The sequence below is a fragment of the Amborella trichopoda genome, chromosome 10 (assembly GCF_054954075.1).
Source record: "Amborella trichopoda isolate Santa Cruz 75 chromosome 10, AtrichopodaSantaCruz75HAP2 v2.0, whole genome shotgun sequence".
Lineage (NCBI taxonomy): Eukaryota > Viridiplantae > Streptophyta > Magnoliopsida > Amborellales > Amborellaceae > Amborella > Amborella trichopoda.
Genome location: NC_142345.1, coordinates 41072817 through 41092762, shown reverse-complemented (window position 1 = coordinate 41092762; position 19946 = coordinate 41072817). Strand labels below are relative to the sequence as shown.

The 19946-nt window shown below is 33.7% G+C and overlaps 1 protein-coding gene across 2 annotated transcripts; it reads right to left on the bottom strand.

Annotated features, from left to right (window-relative positions):
- Window positions 1–2476: 2476 nt before the first annotated feature.
- Window positions 2477–8126, bottom strand: LOC18433945 (DNA glycosylase superfamily protein). 2 transcript variants are annotated; one of them, XM_011625014.3, is made up of 5 exons: window positions 7241–8126; window positions 4680–4737; window positions 4462–4545; window positions 3463–3607; window positions 2477–2897 (listed from the first exon to the last, which is right to left on the bottom strand). In XM_011625014.3, exons 1-5 carry the CDS (start codon window positions 7602–7604, stop codon window positions 2631–2633), a joined length of 918 nt encoding a protein of 305 aa, XP_011623316.3. In that variant the 5' UTR covers window positions 7605–8126; the 3' UTR covers window positions 2477–2630. The 2 variants fall into 2 exon arrangements, with proteins under 2 accessions (XP_011623316.3, XP_088705110.1); XM_088848984.1 differs by having other exon boundaries at window positions 4680–4750; window positions 7241–8124.
- Window positions 8127–19946: the final 11820 nt, after the last annotated feature.

Here is a 19946-nt window from a genome sequence, read left to right as displayed (position 1 = left end):
AAAAAGAAAAAAGTGATTTTAAATTTACCCCTAATATTTTATAGGGGTATTTTGCATCATTTTTATCATTAAAATTATTTGTTTTATATTTTATTTATGTGCATCTCACTAATGCACACACACCTACAAAATTTCAGTTCATTATAATTTGTAAAAAAAATATTAAAATTCAAATATTATCAAACATATGTGACTGTGTGATAAACTTTGAACGGTAATAAAATGGTAAGTGAAATACTGTATAACTTCACCTATATGCGTTTTGTAGTGTTATATATATATATATATATATATATATATATATATATATATATATATATATAATACTGAGATTAGCCCACTAGCTCATATGAATATATGAGTTCATATGAGCCCAATGGCTCAGATTGAATCTTAGACGATCTGACAATCACGACCTCATTTCGTATTTTGAATTTGAATTTTTATTTTTCTACAAATCCAAATAATTCAAAATTTTAGGCATGTAATATAATCGAATAAAAATATCAAAAATTTATTTATAAGAAATAAATTGACCAAAATACCTTTGAAATACTTTGGGGGTATTTTAGTCAATTTTATTTTACGAATTATTTTTTAAATATTTTTATTAGGTGCGTCTTGATGAGAAGAATGGACGTCTAAAATTTCAGGTTATTTGGATTTGTATATAAAAAAATTAAAATTTAAACATGAAATGAAGTCGTGACCGTCAGATCGGCCCAGATTCAATCTGAACCGTTGGGTTCATATATTCATATGAGCTAGTAGGCTAATCCCAGCATTTTCCTATATATATATATATATATATATATATATATATATATATATATATATATATATATATATATATATATATATATATATATATATATATATATATATATATATATATATATATATATATATATATATATATACACACGTATGTATGTATTTCAGGTCGAGAAGCACAATTTGTGATAAGGACAACCTTTTTGATTAATTTTTTGAGTTGTGCCTTACATTTCTGGTACAAAGTTAACACCTTATTAAACTGTTACCTTCAAATAATATTTTACACACTTTAGGATGAGTTTCAAACTCGGAAATGATTTTAGTTCTCCAAAGTAAATCATCAATAAAATGGAAAGGTTCGTAGTCAATCTTGGCGGGGGAGTGATTTGGAGCATTTTTTTAAGGGAAAGCTTCTTTCTATGTCCGCTTTAAAGCATAGAAGTTCTATCCTCCCTTTTTTTTGACCGTCCATTTTTGAATGGAGGGCTAAGATTGCCCCAATCACAATGTCACTTCTCTACAGTATTTATTTTTAGTTTTTTTTTATATAAACTATTTTGGCATCAAATTTTAGACGTCGATTCCTCTATTAAGCTCGCACTCATGGAAATATAAAAAAAAAATTCAATAAATAAAATGACCAAAATACCCCTAAAAGTTTCAAGGGGTATTTTGGCCATTATTTTTATCGAAAAATTATTGTTAATATTTTTTATATGTGCGCCCCAATGAGAAGATGGCATGTACCAAATTTTATATTCTGAAAAATTGTATTAAAAAAACTAAAAATAAAATACTTTGAGATGTCGGATCTAAGATCAAACGGTGAGTGACTCTCTTGGGAGAAGATAGAACTTCCATGTTGTAGGCGGAGCATAGAAAGCTTTCATTTTTTTAATTCCAAAGCATCATTTTTAATTGATCATCAGGGTGACTAAAAATGATTTGAGTTGTTTTATTGTGAATAGATCTTCCCGAGGTGGTGATTTTCCCAAGGGAACAAAACTATAATTTGGTTCTATTGAATAATTTAAAAATTATCAATCCGGATTGGGAATTGGTATTGACTGGACTGGTTCCTAATCAAAACGGGGATGGGTGGTTCCCACATAACTGGCTGGTTCTTTGAAATCTTTTCTCAATTAATTGAGATCAGCTAGGTATAGGACTTTATAGATTCATGGGCAACAATTGATTAGGCTAAACATGACAAACTTTGAGTATTTAAACAGATGTGCATGTTCATAACACGCATGCAAAAGGTAAAGGTAGGTTTATATTTGGAAGAAAGGCTTGTATTCTATGATGTCAATGAGGAACAATTTGGGTATTCTATTCCTCTCTTAAAATCTGCCATTTTTTTAGACACTAGACATTTAGTTAGGTTATAGCAAACAGTTTCAAACCTAAATGATAGCATAGAATACAAACCCTTTTAAAGTCCATGTAAAGGTCTGGGGATAGTTTCATGGAGACAAACTAAACTATGCACCATAAGATTATGGCTATCCCGAGGAATTCATCGTCCTTAACTATGTGTAGGATCTCCTCCGTCCATTGATGCATTCGACAGTGGACTTTTCCTAGGCAGCCAAGCTGTAAACTTCACCTCATTAACTCCAACAACAGATTTGCTGAATCCTAGTTGAACATAAGCCAGGATTCGTCGCATATAAGAGTGAGTATGTGTGTCTCAAGGTTTTTATATAAACTTCGTTTTCTTTGCGCTTTCCTTGTCAAAGATGGGAAATGAAAATTACATTGATGAAATGTAACCGAGACTTGGGCAAAAAACATGTAAATAAACAACTGTCTTTAGATTTTCTTGAGTTATGGAAGATACTAATCAAGGACTAGCACATCAAAGCCAGGCTAACACACTCATGGAACCTGAAACACTCAACAAGGTGATCAACAGTCATTCCTGACGCTTGCATAAAGGCGTAAATGATGGTAGGGCCGACAAATCGAAAGCCTCTCCGCACCAGATCATTGCTCACCAACTCTGATCTTGGGGTTCTCCAAGGAACATTTCTCCCATATCTGTACTTATTAATTATAGGTGTATAATTCACATAGCTCCATAAATAAGCACTGAATGATCCAAATTCTTTCACAATCTGCTCCCATCAAAGCTCCAAAATGTCAGTAAAACTTCTTAGACTAGAACTATGAATACCTATAGTTTCTACAGAAAAAGCAAGAATCCCTCAACAACAATATTCTCTTAGGCTAATCAATGATTTCCCCAAAAATTGCGAGTCATATATGAAGAAGATATTAGCAAAGAAACTATAAAGCTATCTCAATAACCCAATTTGGGCATGAGTCATAATTTCCAGGGGAAATATTGTCTTTTGCTTCCCTTTTCATTCTAAAGGTTACAAAATGTTTTACTAAAAAATTTCAGTGAAAGTCAAAATTCAAACAATTTGGACTTTTAATCGACAAAACCTATCATGATATTCTCAAGTTCATCCTTGGGAGAATGAAAATGAATTCATTTCTCTAAAAAAGTAAATCTAGATACATTGAGAAATATTCTTTTTTCCACTTCTATTGACAGATTTTCACAACTAAAAACATTTGATTTCAAACAAAAAATGAGAAATTAAATCCATGGTTAACTATTCCATTTTTTTTGTTAGAGAGAAAAGAAGAAGAAGAAGATTGTTTAAAACTTGCCTTGACTACGGATTTGGCATTTTCTATAATGCATCTGAGTCTTATCTCTGACAATGGAGTTTTATTCTCTGAATCGAATACTGGTACTTGTTTCGTCGCATCCATCAGAGCGATCATATTCACATCAAACCCCGAAAATATTTCTCTTCAACAAAAGGAAAACAAAAAAACCATGCTTGTAAATAGAAAAAATACATCAAATAAATTAAAGTAAACAAATAATACCCTTTATTAGCATGGAAAGTATGCTAGTTAACTTGTGTTACCCTTCAGGAAAAAGTATGCTTGCTAACTAGTTCCATTAAACAAAAGTTTCACACATCTATTTTTCTTATGTCAAACTTCAATCTTTTTACTAAATTTCCATTTCAATAAACATATAGTTGAATTCAAGAAAAGGATAGTTAATATTTTCTTAATTTAGGAAATTAATATATATTTAAGTGCATCGGACATTTTCTTAGTATCCTCGCAAATTTGGAAGAAATTTCTTGTTTACATTTTAATTTGGATACAAAACCATTTAGCCTTTGGAGGTATATCTTTTGGCAATTTTAGGTATAACTGGTACACCTTGCAAGGCTCCTCGCAAGCTGAAGCTAGAAGAAGAGGAAATTTCCTTCAAAGGCCATTGAAGATACATATGCTTGTTCCTAGGGCGGGCAATGGACAAGGGCGCCTGCACTAGAAAACTAGGGCTTGGAATACAAAATGTGACCTGAGGGCTAGGCCAGGGCCTAGACTTCTTCGACTAGGGTATATTAAAACCAACTGAAAAAGTTGTGTTTCTATTTGTGGGGTTTCATAGTAAGACAATGAGCTCCACATGTGGACATCTCAATTTTCCATAATTAAGAAAATGGCTTCTCAAATGATGTTTTCTACATAGTTAGGGACTTGTATGATAATATGAGACCAGATCAAAGTCCATTGTTAAGAAAATGAATAAAATTATTCTAAATAAAAAAAAATTGATTATCTTCTTTTTGTAAAACTTACCTGTATTGCTCTCTTTTGCCCAAAATATCAGTCCAACTTTGCTCTGATAGCATGCCTGATAGTGATAGTAGCTCAAACAATAGGCTGCATTATTGTATTAACTATATTAGAAATTAAGATTTCATAGAATTGGAGAAGAAGAACTCAAAATCTATATACATATATATATATATATATGCCATATTTCATGGCTTTTAAAAATAAGGAAAAGTTCATACTTATCATCATAAACAGGAACTCCCCACTGCTCGTCGTGGAATTTGATATATAGAGGATCTGCAAATTGAAACTATAAATGTGTTCATTATATTAAAGAGAAGGCCCATTTTCAAAAGTTGGTTTCCTCCAGCTAATGATCAAAACTAGTATTAAAAAAAAATTAAGAAAAGATGCACAGATATGTTTACATGCTTAACGCTATGACAGACAGCGAGACCCTTGTCTTGGCTTTGTTATGAAATTACAGTTTTCATTTCACTTCAATAATTGTGAGACCCTTGTCTTGGCTTTGTTATCAAATTACAGTCTTCAGTTCACTTCAATTTTTTTTTTTTTCTTTTTAATTACCCTTTTTTTTTTTCAAGAAATTTTTTTTTATATTAACTGAAAAACATTATATACTTGAGTATACACCGTGCCGATACCTATACTAATATATTGTTACCTATACTAATATATTGTTAGGATACTTGAGTGTAAAGTGACTATAGAAACCTTAATATGGATTTTTTTCAAAAAAAGAAAAAAACTTTAATATGGATAAAATATTATGTAATGGGTGTATCTGTTTTCTCGGGTTTCTCAGGTGGGTTTTATATAAGGCGCCCTTCTTAAATAATAAAGTAATGCGCACCTCTAAACCTTATTTGAGATGCAATCATCGGTCTCGAAAACTTTTATGATAGCCTAAAAATCCATTTCCACCTTTAATTACAAAATTTAAAGCTTCAAAAATGGTGTAGATCGAACATATCTAAAAAATGCAATACAGATAATAAGTTACTAGATGCACTATTTTTAAGACCTAGAGATCTTTTTGTTTCGATATCCAACATCTCTAGGGCAAGATGATTAAAGGGAGAGTTTTTTAGCGTAGAAGCAACTGTTTATGATGGGCTTTTAAGGTACATCTCGCTTATATATTATAACATTTAGGAAAATTGTTTCATGCGGGCTGGACCGTGTTTCTACATATGCGGTCTAGAAAGTGTAAAGCATCCATCTTAAAGATGGATGCAAGTAGCTGATACAGTCATACCTATTTGTTTGGTTTTTTTTTTTTCCCATAAATTGCGCTATTTGTTGATGACATTATGGTCCTTATTTTGGATCATAAAATCCAAAGTTTAATACTTTGGACATTCAAGGTCCTAAGTTACCAATGATTTTTTCTTTCGAGACCTTCATGGAATCGAGACCTTCATGGGATCGAGACCTATACTTGGTAAATTGTCTCGTATTTAAAGTGTCTTTGGTAAATTTGGATTTTTGAAGATCCGAATTTACTCATTAAAAAAAAAAACCAGTTCAAAATGGGACCAATTTGGGATAAAAAAAAAAAAACAAAAAACGTAGGTATGAAAGTAAGGATTTTATACAATAAAACTATTTACTTTTGATATAAGGTAATCATAATTCCCTACAACTATTTGATGGCTTGGATGTGCCACAATCTCTCGTTAAAGTTTGATATAATTTTCATGGGAAAGTATAGAATGAGACTATTGGTACAAATTGGTCACATTAATCATGACCATTGGATGTGAAATTGAGTGGTTGCAATTATTCTATTGACCAATCTCAAACTTCAAAAAAAAAAAAATCGAACTTTGTGACATCCAAACTATCAAGTTTCACATCAAATGGTTGTAAGGAATTGTGACCACCTTACATTAAAAGTAAATCCCTTAATGGTAATATAGTGTGACATTTTGAGTTTCATTTCTAATCAGGAAACACCTTCCCCACCCAACCACCTAAAAAACTAAAATACAATAAAAATAATAATGTCGTACCACGCATGTAAATTCATTGCCAGGTACATGAACCACTGCTGACCCAAAAGAATGGTATAGTGTATATCACATCCACCATCGGTACTAAACGATGAATGGTGGAAAATAATCAGCATCTAATGACCAAAATTCACTTGATCACATTGATCTCCACCGTCCAACTTTGGGAGCATTCAAACCCCCATCACCCAATGGTGTATATCCAGTATTGCAGTTTTGCCGTGTCACCCCACATGAGTAGGTTATGGATTACTTTTTGGGAAAAGTTTATTTAGAGGTGAGACTCTAAATAATCAAATTATAGCTTATCTCAAAATTTTCATTGGAAGAGGTTGTTTTGATGTTCAAATATTCCCAATTCGATCATCTCGACATCAAGATGCATGATATGAAAAAAAAAAATAGATTTCAAGTTTTAGAAATAATGTACTTTGCAATGCATTTTTGTACCATCAATCTTAGAGATTTTAAAGTTTTCGTAGATCTGTCAATCTACACTATTTTTAAAGCTTTAAACTTTATAAATAAATGTAAAAATATATTTTAATGCTAACACAAAGATTTCTCGTATGAAAACCACATTTTTCGATACTATTTGAAAATTGGATCTAATTTGATTCTTTAAACCCTAGGCTCAATGCAAACCGCACCCTATATATGCAGAGATTGCATGCAAAGGAATTATAGAGTAGAGAGAGAAAGAGAGAGGCAGTTTTTAGAGAGAAAGAGAGAGGACAGTTCCTAAGTGTAGAGAGAGAGATTACCGCTACCCCGTGTTATCCAATGACACCTTTTGAAACCCGAGTTCCCATTCCCAACATCTTCTACGAATTCCTCCTTTCTAATACTTTTGTGCCCTTGAAAACTCTTGTTGAGGCCATTTTGAGGTAAATGCCTTGTGGTCTGTGGTGGTGTAGAGTGAGAAACAGAGTAGTTGGACCTCCTAAACTCATAAGGGTAAACCTTCAGAAACCTTCTTGGAGAAAAGCTTGCTTCTAAATCAGACTGAGAAGGGCTTGAGTTCTCACTCTGACCTATCCTTTTGCAACTCGGGATTCTGTCGAGATTCTCGAGAACACGGCATCGAACACTCTCAGATCGTCTCATGATGGTTCTTCGCTCCGGCATGCTCGGAAAGAAAACACATTGCTCTCTCTCTCTCTCTCTGTGTATGGCATTTCAATATGTTAAGAACTTTGGAGAATTGAGGAACCTTAAGCTTGGAGATGGGGACTTTGGATAGTAGTTGGTGATGTTAAAGTTATATTTGTAGAAAGTGAAATTGTGACTGACTCATGTTTGTTGGAGTGCAAGTTTCAAGAATATGCATATTGCACACTGCATATTTGAACTTGAATTTGTGTAAATTAATGAAAGATGAAGTTTGTATACAGTCTAGGCTTTATGAAAACAAAATAAAGGCTATTTCAAATTCTCATCCGAAAAGCACTTTCAGCAATCGAAATCCTCATAATGGCTCTAAATTTAATTCCAACACCGATAATAAATTTTGAAACTAAAAAAATCTATAGATCTTGCGGATCTATGAACACTTATTTTTAAGGCAAAATAAATGGTCTAAGAAAATTTGTTAGAATATATGCTATTTTTAGAACTTGAAATCCTAATTTTTCTTCACCACCACAACATTCAAGGCGAGATGATCTATGTAAAGGTTTTCCAATGCTTGAATTACAATTTTCTGCGAGTTATGAAGTGAGGCTTTACTTATTTTGATAGGGCTGCAGCCCTATCAAACCCCATTAGTAAAATACTTTAGAAACTCTAAACTCCATGGAATAAAATTTTAAGAATTGAGTGAGTATAGTCCGGTCTTGTGGGAGCATTTTGTACAATTATTCCCTTCGGCAAAAGAGCTATTTGGGAGGATTTTTTTTCCGTATAAAGTTTTGGTTTCTACGTAAGGATCCCTAGGTAATTATTTTACAAAAGAATTGAATGAGTTCTTCAACAATCAGATCTCACGTTCCAAAAATTAAACACTTGGGATGTTACTTTTTTAGGCACACAGTGTGATTTGATTATTATTTTTTTCTTTTTTTGAAGTTATTCTCAAAGTGGAAGAGGTTATATCCCATAATTGAATGTCTTAAAAATACTCCTCAGTAAGTTTTGCCTAGGGAGTAAATGAATAATATGCTTCCATTCACGTGACGGATTTATAAACCAAAGTGAAATTGTTTTCCATAAAGAAAAGACGAATACTAATAATTCTTCCTTGTTTGTTTTAAATCTTGGAGCCCATTACATAATGGATACAAAAAAAACAGGTAATTTACAAAAAGAGATATACTCAAAATTTACAAGGAAGGTCGTTTGCTATAACATTTTTAATTTTTTTCAAAATGCCCTTTGCTTCGAGGATACTATACCCAGATCAGTTTTATTTATTTTATTTTTTTAAGTTTTTTTTTTTTTTTTATTGGCTGGTACGTGTTTTATGTTTTAAGACAGTTGACAACCTGTCCGAGGCCCTCATCCTTGGATTGCCCAGATTTTGGTGTTACACCATATTATAGGCGGTTCAATGAAGGAGATCTCGGACATTCGCATAGGCTCAATCCAGTTAGAGGTCCGAGCTCCCCATCCTCGGACCGCCGACACTGTGGTGTTTGACCACATTATGTTTGATCCATGGAGACTTCGGAGTACCTGTAATGTGGTGCAACACGACAATCTAGGCGGTCCAAGGATGACAACTTCAGACGCTTATAATATGATGTAACACCACAATATGGGTGGTCCGAAGATGAAGACCTCGGACTAGTCGCCAACTGTCTTAAAACATAGGATATATCCTAGACAATAGAAAAAACTAAAAAAAAGTAAAAAATTAAAACCGGTCCAAGGATGGGTATCCTTAGACCGAAGCAGATTGTGGAAAAAAAGAAAAAATGCAACAATAAACGACCTTCCCTGTAATAAAGTTCGAATTTTTATATATTTTATCAATTTTGCGTCCGTATGTAATTGGTCAAAAACTTGTATTAATTTCCTCTTACCTTGGAGTTTAAGTTATATTGGCATTAAATAATCATGTACTAAAATGATGTTGCCTTAACCCCATGAGCCGCACGCGGTACAAATAGAATGTGGTGGCGAAAAGGGCACAAAAATTTAAGAATATGAAGATTTCTTTTTGAAATTTTAGGCCAAGAGTAGACTTCGTTATGGATGGGATTGGGGCTTTCATGCATTATCATAACTTTACTTCTAAGTCTAGGTCCAAATTGAAATTGAAACCTCAACAATTTCCCAATTTCTTAAATATTGTTGTCTTTTATCTTTAATTGTGAGTTATCATTTTCTAGTAAAACAAGTGAGCGGCCACACAAGGGGTGAGAGAAAGAAAGAGAGGGAGAGAGAAAGAGTATAGAGAATTATGGCGGGCAACAGGTCTAAGTCCGGTCTAGCTGGACCCGGATATATATCCGGCTCAAAAATAAAAATATGTATATGTAAATAGGGTGCGGTTTGTATAGAGCCTAGGCTGTAAACAATCAAATTAGAGCATACCTTCAAATCGTATCAAGAAATGTGGTTTCAATATCAGAAATCTTTGTGATAGCCTTAAAATATACTTTATCTTTAATTATAATGTTTAAAGCTTCAAAAATAGTGTCGATCAACAAATCTATGAAAACTTGAAAATCTTGAAAGTTGACGGTCAAAAAATGCATTACAAAATATACTATTCCCACAACTTGAAATCAATTTTTTTCTTTGTCCATGTATCTTGATGTCGAGATGATCAATTTGGGCATCAAAACAACCTCTTCTAGTGAAATTTTTGAAGTAGGCTCAAATTTGATTGTTTAGAGTCTTGGCTCTACATAAGCTTTTCCCATTTAAATATATCTAAATATTATGTTAAATATATATGTATTATTTAAATATTATAAATAAAAATATAAAGTTATATTTATTAAATATCATTGAAATATTATTTAATACTATGTTAAATATTATTTAAACAATAATATTATTCGGGTCAGGTCCAGGTTGGGCCACATAGTCCCAGACCTCAAGTCGGGTCGTTGGGTCCCTGGTTCATTGCCACCCCTAGAGAGAAGATATGATCCTGAGCCTTTTCATAGGAAAAATATGCAGCTTCTCATTATTTATGTATGGCTTATGAAATGCACTAATTTAAACAGAACATAACACATAATTTATGAATCACCCAGATCTATGGATATATTTGGGTAAAAGACAACCGCAATCAAAGATCAAATAATATTACAAAAAGCATGAAAACAAATTTCCTAGCTCTAGATATTAATATCAGTCCAAATGAGACTACTAGTGACAAATGTATCGGATAAACTTATTTGTCTAAGTATTCAAAAAAAAAATTGGAATAAGCAAGAGGAATTCGGAAATCCTAGACGTATTCCTAGGATGGAAGTAAATATGTCAAAAAGGTCAAAACTCGGAAGGATATTTTATTTTTTAATTGCGACAATCTTTAAGATTTTATTTATCAAAAGGAGTACAAATTATCAGCCACCTCATTAGCCTCTCTAATTTACCTTGAAAAATCCTTAGTCCATGATAGGTTCGATGTGGTGGCATCGAACTTTGTAACAATTAATATTTTACTTTTGTAAAATATTAGGAAGTATTTAAAATAGGGATTGTATACAATGAGACCATTTATCTTTGATATAAGGTGGTCACAATTCCTTACAACCATTTGATGTGAAATTTGATAATTTTAATTGGCCATGTATTAGTACGGAATCAACTTTAAGAATCAATGACTAAACTGCATAAACAAAAAATAACAAAAAACTAGTTTATCATCTTCATTGTGCCAAACAGGGTAACGTACCAAGCTTATATATATATATATTGGGTTCTTCCTGCAGCCAGGCAAATAACATTGTGCTCAAAACCAATTTTTATATATACTAGAATCAACAAAACCAGGTATTAAGATAACCTAGGATTCTTGTATACAAGGTCCCAAACGACCCATAAATGTTTATGCTTTGCTTTTGGACACGGTTTCTATAAGTCCATATAGGAATGAGTCACATCTTAAAAATCTATTTTTGAGATGGATTTTCGGACCTAATTTTTAAGGACATGTAATCTCTAACATGGAGATCATGAATTGAAAAAGTAAATAAAATTTGAAAATTAAAGATAATATTCTATTAAGAAAACATTTGGACGATTAGTTTCAATTGTTTTTAGATGGACCACCTATTTGCATCCATCTTTAAGATGGATGCTTTATACTTCGGGGACATCAAATGTAGAAATGTAGTCTCTGCTGCACGAAACAATTTTCCTTTGCTTTTTATTTATACGGAAGAAGCATGTACCGACTATGCATGTGTGTGCGTAAGAGAGAATGAGAGAAAGATGGACTAATTCAAGAAATTTAAATCTTCTTTTTTTTCTTGTTAATGTTAACTCCAGACTTGGTAAGAATAGAACTCTAAGACGTCATGTCACAGTACCCACCACCATGATCATGTAGAGCATTGTAGAAATCTCTGAAACCATCGATCCTGAAAAAAATAAAAAAAAATTAAAAAAGAAAATTATATTCTATTCTTAAGATTATCTTCGTTCTATTTAGTTTGTCTGTATGATTGAGTATGTTGTTTTGTTACTCGATCTTGTCTGTTTTTATTTGTGAGGTGCTGAATTTGTCTCAGGTTCACAGTGAGTTTTGTTGCCTCTTCAAAGTGCCATTCTATTTTCTTAGTTAAAGGTCTGAAGGTTTTGTCCTTGCTCGACCCTACTTTGTTCTGGTTGTCTGTTCTTGAGGCCTGAGGCCTGCTGATCTGCTAGTTCTCGAGTCTACTTTAATCGAGTCGTCTGTTTCTAAAACTTGTTGATTTGCCGCTGCTCGAGCTTCTTTTGTTCCAGCTATGTTTTTTTAGCATTGCTTTATGTTGTCTAAACTCATCTTGAGTTGAGGGGGAATGTGAACTTATAGAAACATGTATATATCTTTTGTATACAATATTTTATTTCTTGTTTTATGTATTCATTAGGAAGGTGGTTCATTGCATATGTTTCTTTATGTAATAGTATACGGTTTTGCAACCCTATAAATTGAAGGTCTTATTCTGTAAGTTTATAAATTGAGAATCTTGCACACATCGTCATCAGCCCCGAGGAGCTATGAAATACAATAAAATTCAGCATTTTCTCACACACCTAAAATGTCCACACGAATGAAAATTTACTCAAAAAGCTGAAAACTTTTAAGGAGGCTACCATCTGTAATGACAACTGAAAACTTTTAAGATGCCGATCAGAGATTAATAGAAACTTGCAGAGGACAATTTGAGCCCTTGAAAGCAGCTTTGCGTGAGAATGTGACCCTCAATTCCCCTCCCTTTAAATTCTCCCTATACTCAAAATCTAGAGCCATTCCACAAAAGCTGAATAGAAAGAAAATGGTGAGCCAACATTCCCTGTTAGTCTTTCTCTCTCTCCGGTGCATCCTCTTCAACAAAGTGAAACCACAACCACCTCAAGCACCGGCCATATACAATTTTGGAGACTCTTTAACAGACAGCGGAAATAACAATTTTCTTGCCCACGTTCGCCAATTCAAACTATCAATCCAAGGGAGTGGACTTCCCGAAGGGGACAACAGGAACCCACACTTCTTCGGACATAATAGGTAAAGCACTTGTTGGGTACGGGGTTGAGGCATCGGTGGTTAAGGGGCGGATGCCTCAATATAACATCCCACCCTTCATTTCCACCATTAACATTAATATAATGGAACATTATATGATATAACGGCCATAAGTGGTACGAAGTTTATGATCATATTTCTTGATTTGGTACGATTGTCCTACGGTAGGGTTGTTAAAATATGATATATATTTTTTCCATCTTTATTTAATGAGAAACGGGTAAGGGTCCTTCTTTCCCCACTGACTTACCCAAATAAAAAGTTTATTACTATGTAGGGCTTGAAACTAGGGCTGTCAAATGGGTTGGTCGGGTCAGCTTGTGGGGTGCGGTCCATGTCTTTGTGGTCCTAATTTTCCTTTCCTGGAAATTTAAGTTAATTGGAATAAGTTTAGTAACTCATTTTAAGGGATAATTTTGGGGTTTTCCACCCACTTCTCTCTCCATTAGATTCTAAGTTTATATTTATACACCATGTTTATCTCTTTTATTAAAGAGTTAAACGAGTATTACAACGTGCCTTCCCTTTTAAATTTTTATGGACAACAAGATAGAATACTAGTTTCCTGAAAAATCATCTTTTACATTTATGCTAAATTCGTGAAATCTTTTCGGAAAATTGATTGGTCCTGCACGACCAAGTTGTTCATTTGATCAAAGTTGTCCAATGATCATTATCCGCACCTAGAATTAATTCCATTTTCTTCAATAGTAACTTGATTTGAAAGTTAAAATGGTTGTATTACACTCTATCAAAGATTGCCTCCTTTTTCTATTTCTTTTGGGTGAATAAGTCTAAAACTCTCTCTTTGATTAACAATCCTACCTAGGGTTTTAAGGACTCGAAATGATGTTCTTTTTAAATAAATCGCGATGTAGATAGAGATGATTAAGAGATTGTTTGAAAATTTTTAAGTCACAAAAAAAGAAAACCGTGTTAGGACCACATTATACTTCTGGTCCTGCAGGACCACATTAAGTGCGTTTTTTCTTCCTCCCTGTTCGCTCGTGTTAGAGACTTTGTTGAGCTATGGGGTTGAGCCCATCTTCCTGTTTATTTCGTTTTATTAGTGTTTTGATCAATCATTTTTTCTTCCTCTTTTGTTTTATCTAAATTCACAGCTCAGCTGCTTGGACTGCAACTCCCACCTCCATATTTGAGCCTCACAGCAACAAACATATCTAAAATCATCAATGGAACTAACTACGCCTCTGGAGGTGGTGCCACTTTAGAGGAGTCTGGCAAAATGCTGGTAGTAAAATCGCTCTCTCTTTCTCCGTGTCTCATGTGCATGAAAGCGCGCATACATGCATCTCGCACATGCAGGGAAGTGCATGTAAGCGCGCTCACATGCATATCAGACATGCAGGGAATCCAACATGCTATCTCTCGATGGCACGAACATGCGTGCACACACACGTGTGCCCATCGTATTCGCTTACTTTGTGAGCTCTCTTTCTTTTAAACACACTCATCTGCCTTACTCTGTTGCTGCAGCTAGCCAGAGTGCCATTCAATAAGCAGCTCGATTTCTTTGAGAAGACAGTGCAACAAGATCTGCCATCACAGCTTAATAGCCCCCCAAGAGCTCCAACAGCATCTCTCAAAGTCCATTTTCGTTGTTGAGATCGGTCTCATCGGTTATATCTTTAACTATCTTCAACCTGAGTTATACACAACCAGTCGAAATTTCACCCCTTCTGTATATTCTGATCTATTGCTTCAAAATCTAGGTAGACAACTAACGGTAAGGATCAATTTGGCCCTGGTCTGTAGAAAGCCAAAAGCCCTGAAAAAGAAAAATGAAAAATAATAGAAAGGTCGTAAAAGTAAAATAAAACCAAAAACAACCTTAAAAAGTTATAATAAGCTTAAAAAAATTTAGAAAAAATGGATCTAAAGAAAAATCCAAATAATCTTTAAAAGGTAAGGAAATTTTGAATTAAAAAAAAAATTGATTCATAGTGGGGGACATGCTTAAAAAATCCCAAAAAAGGACAACATAAAACTAGGGATTATTGCATAAAACACACACCAATCTTTGCCCAAAACTTCCAAATTATATACAAAACTTTTATATAACATTCCACAATTTTTAGAACTTTTTTTAATTTCGTAAATTTTTCCTGTACCATGAGCTGTACAAACAATTTGAGGCAACTCAACCTCACCCATAAGATGAAGCCGAGTCCGCTAACATCAGTAAAGATAACTACAATCCAATCACTTATATTGCTTTTAGTTGATTTACTAATGGCACACTACCTAAATGTAAAATAGCTCCCAAACCCCCATTTAAGATGCATGTTGATGAGTGGTTCATCTCAACCATCCATTGTTGACAACTCCAATGACTTATATTGCTTTTAGAGGATTTACTAATGGCACACTACCTAAATGTAAAATAGCTCCAAACCCCCATTTAAGATGCATGTTGATGAGTGGTTCATCTCAACCATCCATTGTTAACAACGAACAGCCCCGAGGCATGCATCATGGGGTGTGTGCATCTTGTATGTATTTGCAATGTTTGGAATCTTTGCCATGGAAATGTTTTTTAACCTATGTAATTTTCTTATATTTAATAGTCATTCCTTTGCGTTAATTGCTGATTTTTGGGTTCTTTGTTTAGGGCGATCAGCAATAGGAATCGAACTTCAGATGTAATGTAGCTAATGTCAATTGCTACCAACTCAAGCTCAAGCCTAACTCTAGGTTTTCGGGTCACTAAAGTAAAGGTTAGGCTTAGAATTTTACCTTAAACCCTAAGATGCAACCTTAACATGATGACAACCACAACATTTTAAACATGGTGTTAACTCACAACCCCTTCCAAAGTGCAAAACACAGAACTCGCAGATTTTAACTTGAGCACAGCTCAGGTACTTCTATTTGAATTGGAAGAACATTTTAAAAAGAGCTTCAAGACCAAACTTCTAACACGGAAACACAAAAACTTGAACTTTCTAAAACAGCAGATTCGACGATGTATTTCAAAAACTTACTCACAGGTATAAGAAGGCTTGACTCTCAGGTATGAGACGCTCCTGGTTTTATCATGTTTCTAAACTTGGATTGTTCAATATGCAACCGAGTGATAACAAGTATATCTACAGGTACTTCTATTTGAAATGGAAGAACATTTTAAAAAGAGCTTCAAGACCAAACTTCTAACACGGAAACACAAGAACTTAAACTTTCTAAAACAACAGATTCGACGATGTATTTCAAAAACTCACTCACAGGTACAAGAAGGCTTTGACGATGATGACTCTCAGGTACGAGACACTCCTGGTTTTATCATGCTTCTAGACTTGGATTGTTCAATATGCAACCGAGTGGTAACAAGTATATCTACAGGTAGGAAAAGAGCCCATGCTTAATTGGTTAGTACTTGACGATTTGCAATGCTACGGCTCAATTCCTGCCGATGGTAGGGCCCTCTCCCCACTGACTCACCAAAAAGAAAAGAAAGTATATCTAAGTTGCATGATACAACTAAGCCAAGTGAAACAATAATCTCCTTTGAGTTGCATGCTCAACAAAAGCCCCTACAGAGCACAGATGCCCAACAGATTTGCCAATTTTCCTGTTATACTGAGTTAGTAGGTTTCTCAATTAAAAATTATGAGAATTCCTTAGCAAAAAGTCTGAACTGATGCCTAAGGATATCAAGTTTGGAGACCAACAACATCCATTTTCCAAACAGAAAAATACAAGAAATGGTTGTAGTCCCCGTGTATCTCCCAGACACATGGCACCATTAAGCATATGTCCAATGCTGTAAGGGCTTTATATAGCAGTTTTAATATTTTGTAGTTTTTATTTTATTCTCTATGTTTACTTTTTTATTGACCAATTCACTCTGGTGGATCGCATATCCAGACCGCGTCAATTTGCCGATCTAGACCGGTTTTCAAGAAAAGCCGATTCGTCTTTTCAAAATTCAAACATCAAAACTGTTTTGCTTTAGTCTGAACTGATGCCTAAGGATATCAAATTTAGAGACCAACAACATCCACTTTCCAATAAGAAAAATGCAAGAAATGGCTGTAAGATTATGTTGCTTTAGTGCCTAGTGTATAAAGTCCCCATGTATCTCGCATACATATTACACCATTTAGCATGCGTCCAATGGGATAAGGGCTTTATATAGAAGTCTTAAACATAGTTCCTATTAGTTTCTAAAATGGTGAGTGTAACTTGGGAGCCCTATCCATGATTAAGAGTGAATCAAGTTTAAAAAAATGTTGATCCAGATTGGAATCGCCTGATTAGAATTGGAAATCATTGAATCTGAACCGGTCCCCACTAAACATTGAGAATCGGTCAGTTCCCCCATGAAGCAGTCTGTTCTGGCTCGTTTTCACCAATTTGTCAAATAATAGGTCAAAATTAACCCCAATTTTTTTTTTGCCAATTTCTTTTAAATTTTTTAATTCTTTGATCCAGGTTGGAAATTCAAATGTATGATGCGGTCCAACGATTTTGTAGTAAAACTCTCTTCCCAAGGAATCAGCCTTGGCCTAGGTGATCAAGATGATGCAGCCACAACTTTTCAAGAGATCCATTCCAAATCAATCTACTTGTGATTTACGGATTTATATTTTTGGTGAAAATGGTTATTGTGAGAAGATAGTTTTCCAAGAAGATAGTTTTCCAAAACAAACTCTAATCTATCCACCATTTCATCGATTTCTCCCTCTTTTTTTGTCCAAATCTGTTGAAACTGGGTCCACTTAATTGTAATTCAACCCTGTTCAATAACCCTATACTGATTCGTTTGATTAATGGCTGGAAAATCAGTAGCTTTTTGCTTGAAAGTTCTCATTTTTTAAATTTTGACAAAAACAATATTTTTCATACCCTGTGATTTTTTTAGTCCAATGAATCTCCTTTTTAAGAAAATTTTCATCATTTATGGGTGCGGTTTGTATTGATCCTAGGCTCTAAACAATCAAATTAGAGCCTACCTTCAAATAGTGTCAAAATGTGCTTTTTTGATAGCCTTAAAATATATTTTCATCTCTATTTATAAAGCTTAAAGCTTCGAAAATATTGTAGATTGAGAGATCTATGAAAACTTAAAAATCTTGAAAATTGGCTATCCAAAATGTATTGCAAAATACACTATTTTCAAAACTTGAAATCCATTTTTTTCTCATACCCATGCATCTTGATATCGAGATTATCAATTTGAGGATATTTGGGCATCAAAACAAGTTCTTCGAGGGAAAATTTTGAGATAGGCTCTAATTTGATTGTTTAGAGCCTTGGCTCTATATAAACTTTTCCCTTTATATTAATGTCAATTTTTCTGATATTATCAATATTTTTCCTATTTCTTGTAGTTTTTTTCCATCCTATACGAAATCAGGATTGACTCAGGTGAATTCACTCAAACTTGCCATGGGACCAGACCGAGCACTTGGCTCAGGTCCCCACCGAGTACTCGGTCCAAGTTGATCCGAGTACTATTCATGCTAAAAAATACCAAAAATTTTAAAAAATTCAAAAAAAAAAAGAAATATATGTTGAAAATACAATTAAGCAAAAAAATCTAAATGAGGTTAAAAATGTAGTAAAAAATATAAATATTTTGAAAAATCAATTTGTGATTGAGGGTATTTTTTGAAATAATCCAAAACAAACAAAAAAGATAAAAATAAGAAATAATGGCCGACATACTTTCCAATTTTTGTCAAAATAATAAAACACATAAAAAACATGTTACAAACAAGTTTTGAATTTTTTATATTGTTTGAATCTCTTTTTTGAATCCCCAAGTTGGGTATCCAACTCGGGGATACACTAGCTCGCCAGTCCAAGTGTACCTGGCCAAGCGGTCAAAACACTAATTATCAGATTTGCCCCTTCTGCTACAATGTACTAGAATTTCTCTTTAAAGAAACAGTTTTGCTTTTTGTGTAGAGGTTATATAACCTTGAAGCAAGAAAGATAGTGGTGATGGGACAGAGGGTGGTTTGGATGCAGTCCAAACCAAATAAACAGGGAGAAGACTAATGGAACTTGATCTGATCGAGTGAACCAAATCATAGCACCATTCAACCATCAACTTCCCTCTCTCTCAAACAAACTCACCACAACTCTCCAAGGATCCTTATTCATCTTTGGAAATCTTTATAAACCTATGGCAGATATAATCTCCAATCCTTCCACTTATGGTGAGATATCGAGAGCCCAAATGCCTCTCTTTCTCTCTCTGGGCTACCTTTCTATGCTTTCCTTATTACATAAAACTTATATATTTTTCCTTATCCAACAGTCCATTTTAAATAGATAGCTGAGATGGCTCCAATCATAATGTCATGTCTCTATATTATTTAATTTTAAATTTTTTTTATAAAATATTTTCACACTAAATTTGGGACATTCACTGTTCTTTTAAACCTACACTTGTAAAAAAAATATAAAAACAATAATCCCATAAAATAAAATAAAATGACCAAAATACCTTTGATCGTTTCAATGAGTATTTTGGTCCGTTATATTTTCTCAAAAAATTCTTCATATTTTTTTTAGGTGCATCCAGATGATGGTACGCATCAAATTTCACATTCATACAATTAGTAGAACAAAAGCTAAAAATTAAATACTCTGAGACGTCGGATCTAGATCAAATGATCGGTGGCTCACTTGATCTAAATTGATTGGCTGGATAGGAGAGTATAGAAACCTTTCCCATACAAAAATGCCTCTCTTCCTCTCTCTCTTACACATACAAATACCTCTCTTCCTCTCTCTCTACTCAAATGCCT

Bases quoted from the DNA above. Each gene is read 5' to 3' on its own strand.
- LOC18433945 (XM_011625014.3), bottom strand. From the start codon at position 7,604: ATGCCGGAGCGAAGAACCATCATGAGACGATCTGAGAGTGTTCGATGC. The intron at 4,738-7,240 runs GTAATCTCTCTC...TTCAATTTGCAG, and splicing joins TTGGATAACACGGGGTAGCG to ATCCTCTATATATCAAATTC. The intron at 2,898-3,462 runs GCAAGTTTTAAA...TGATGGGAGCAG, and splicing joins ATGCCAAATCCGTAGTCAAG to ATTGTGAAAGAATTTGGATC.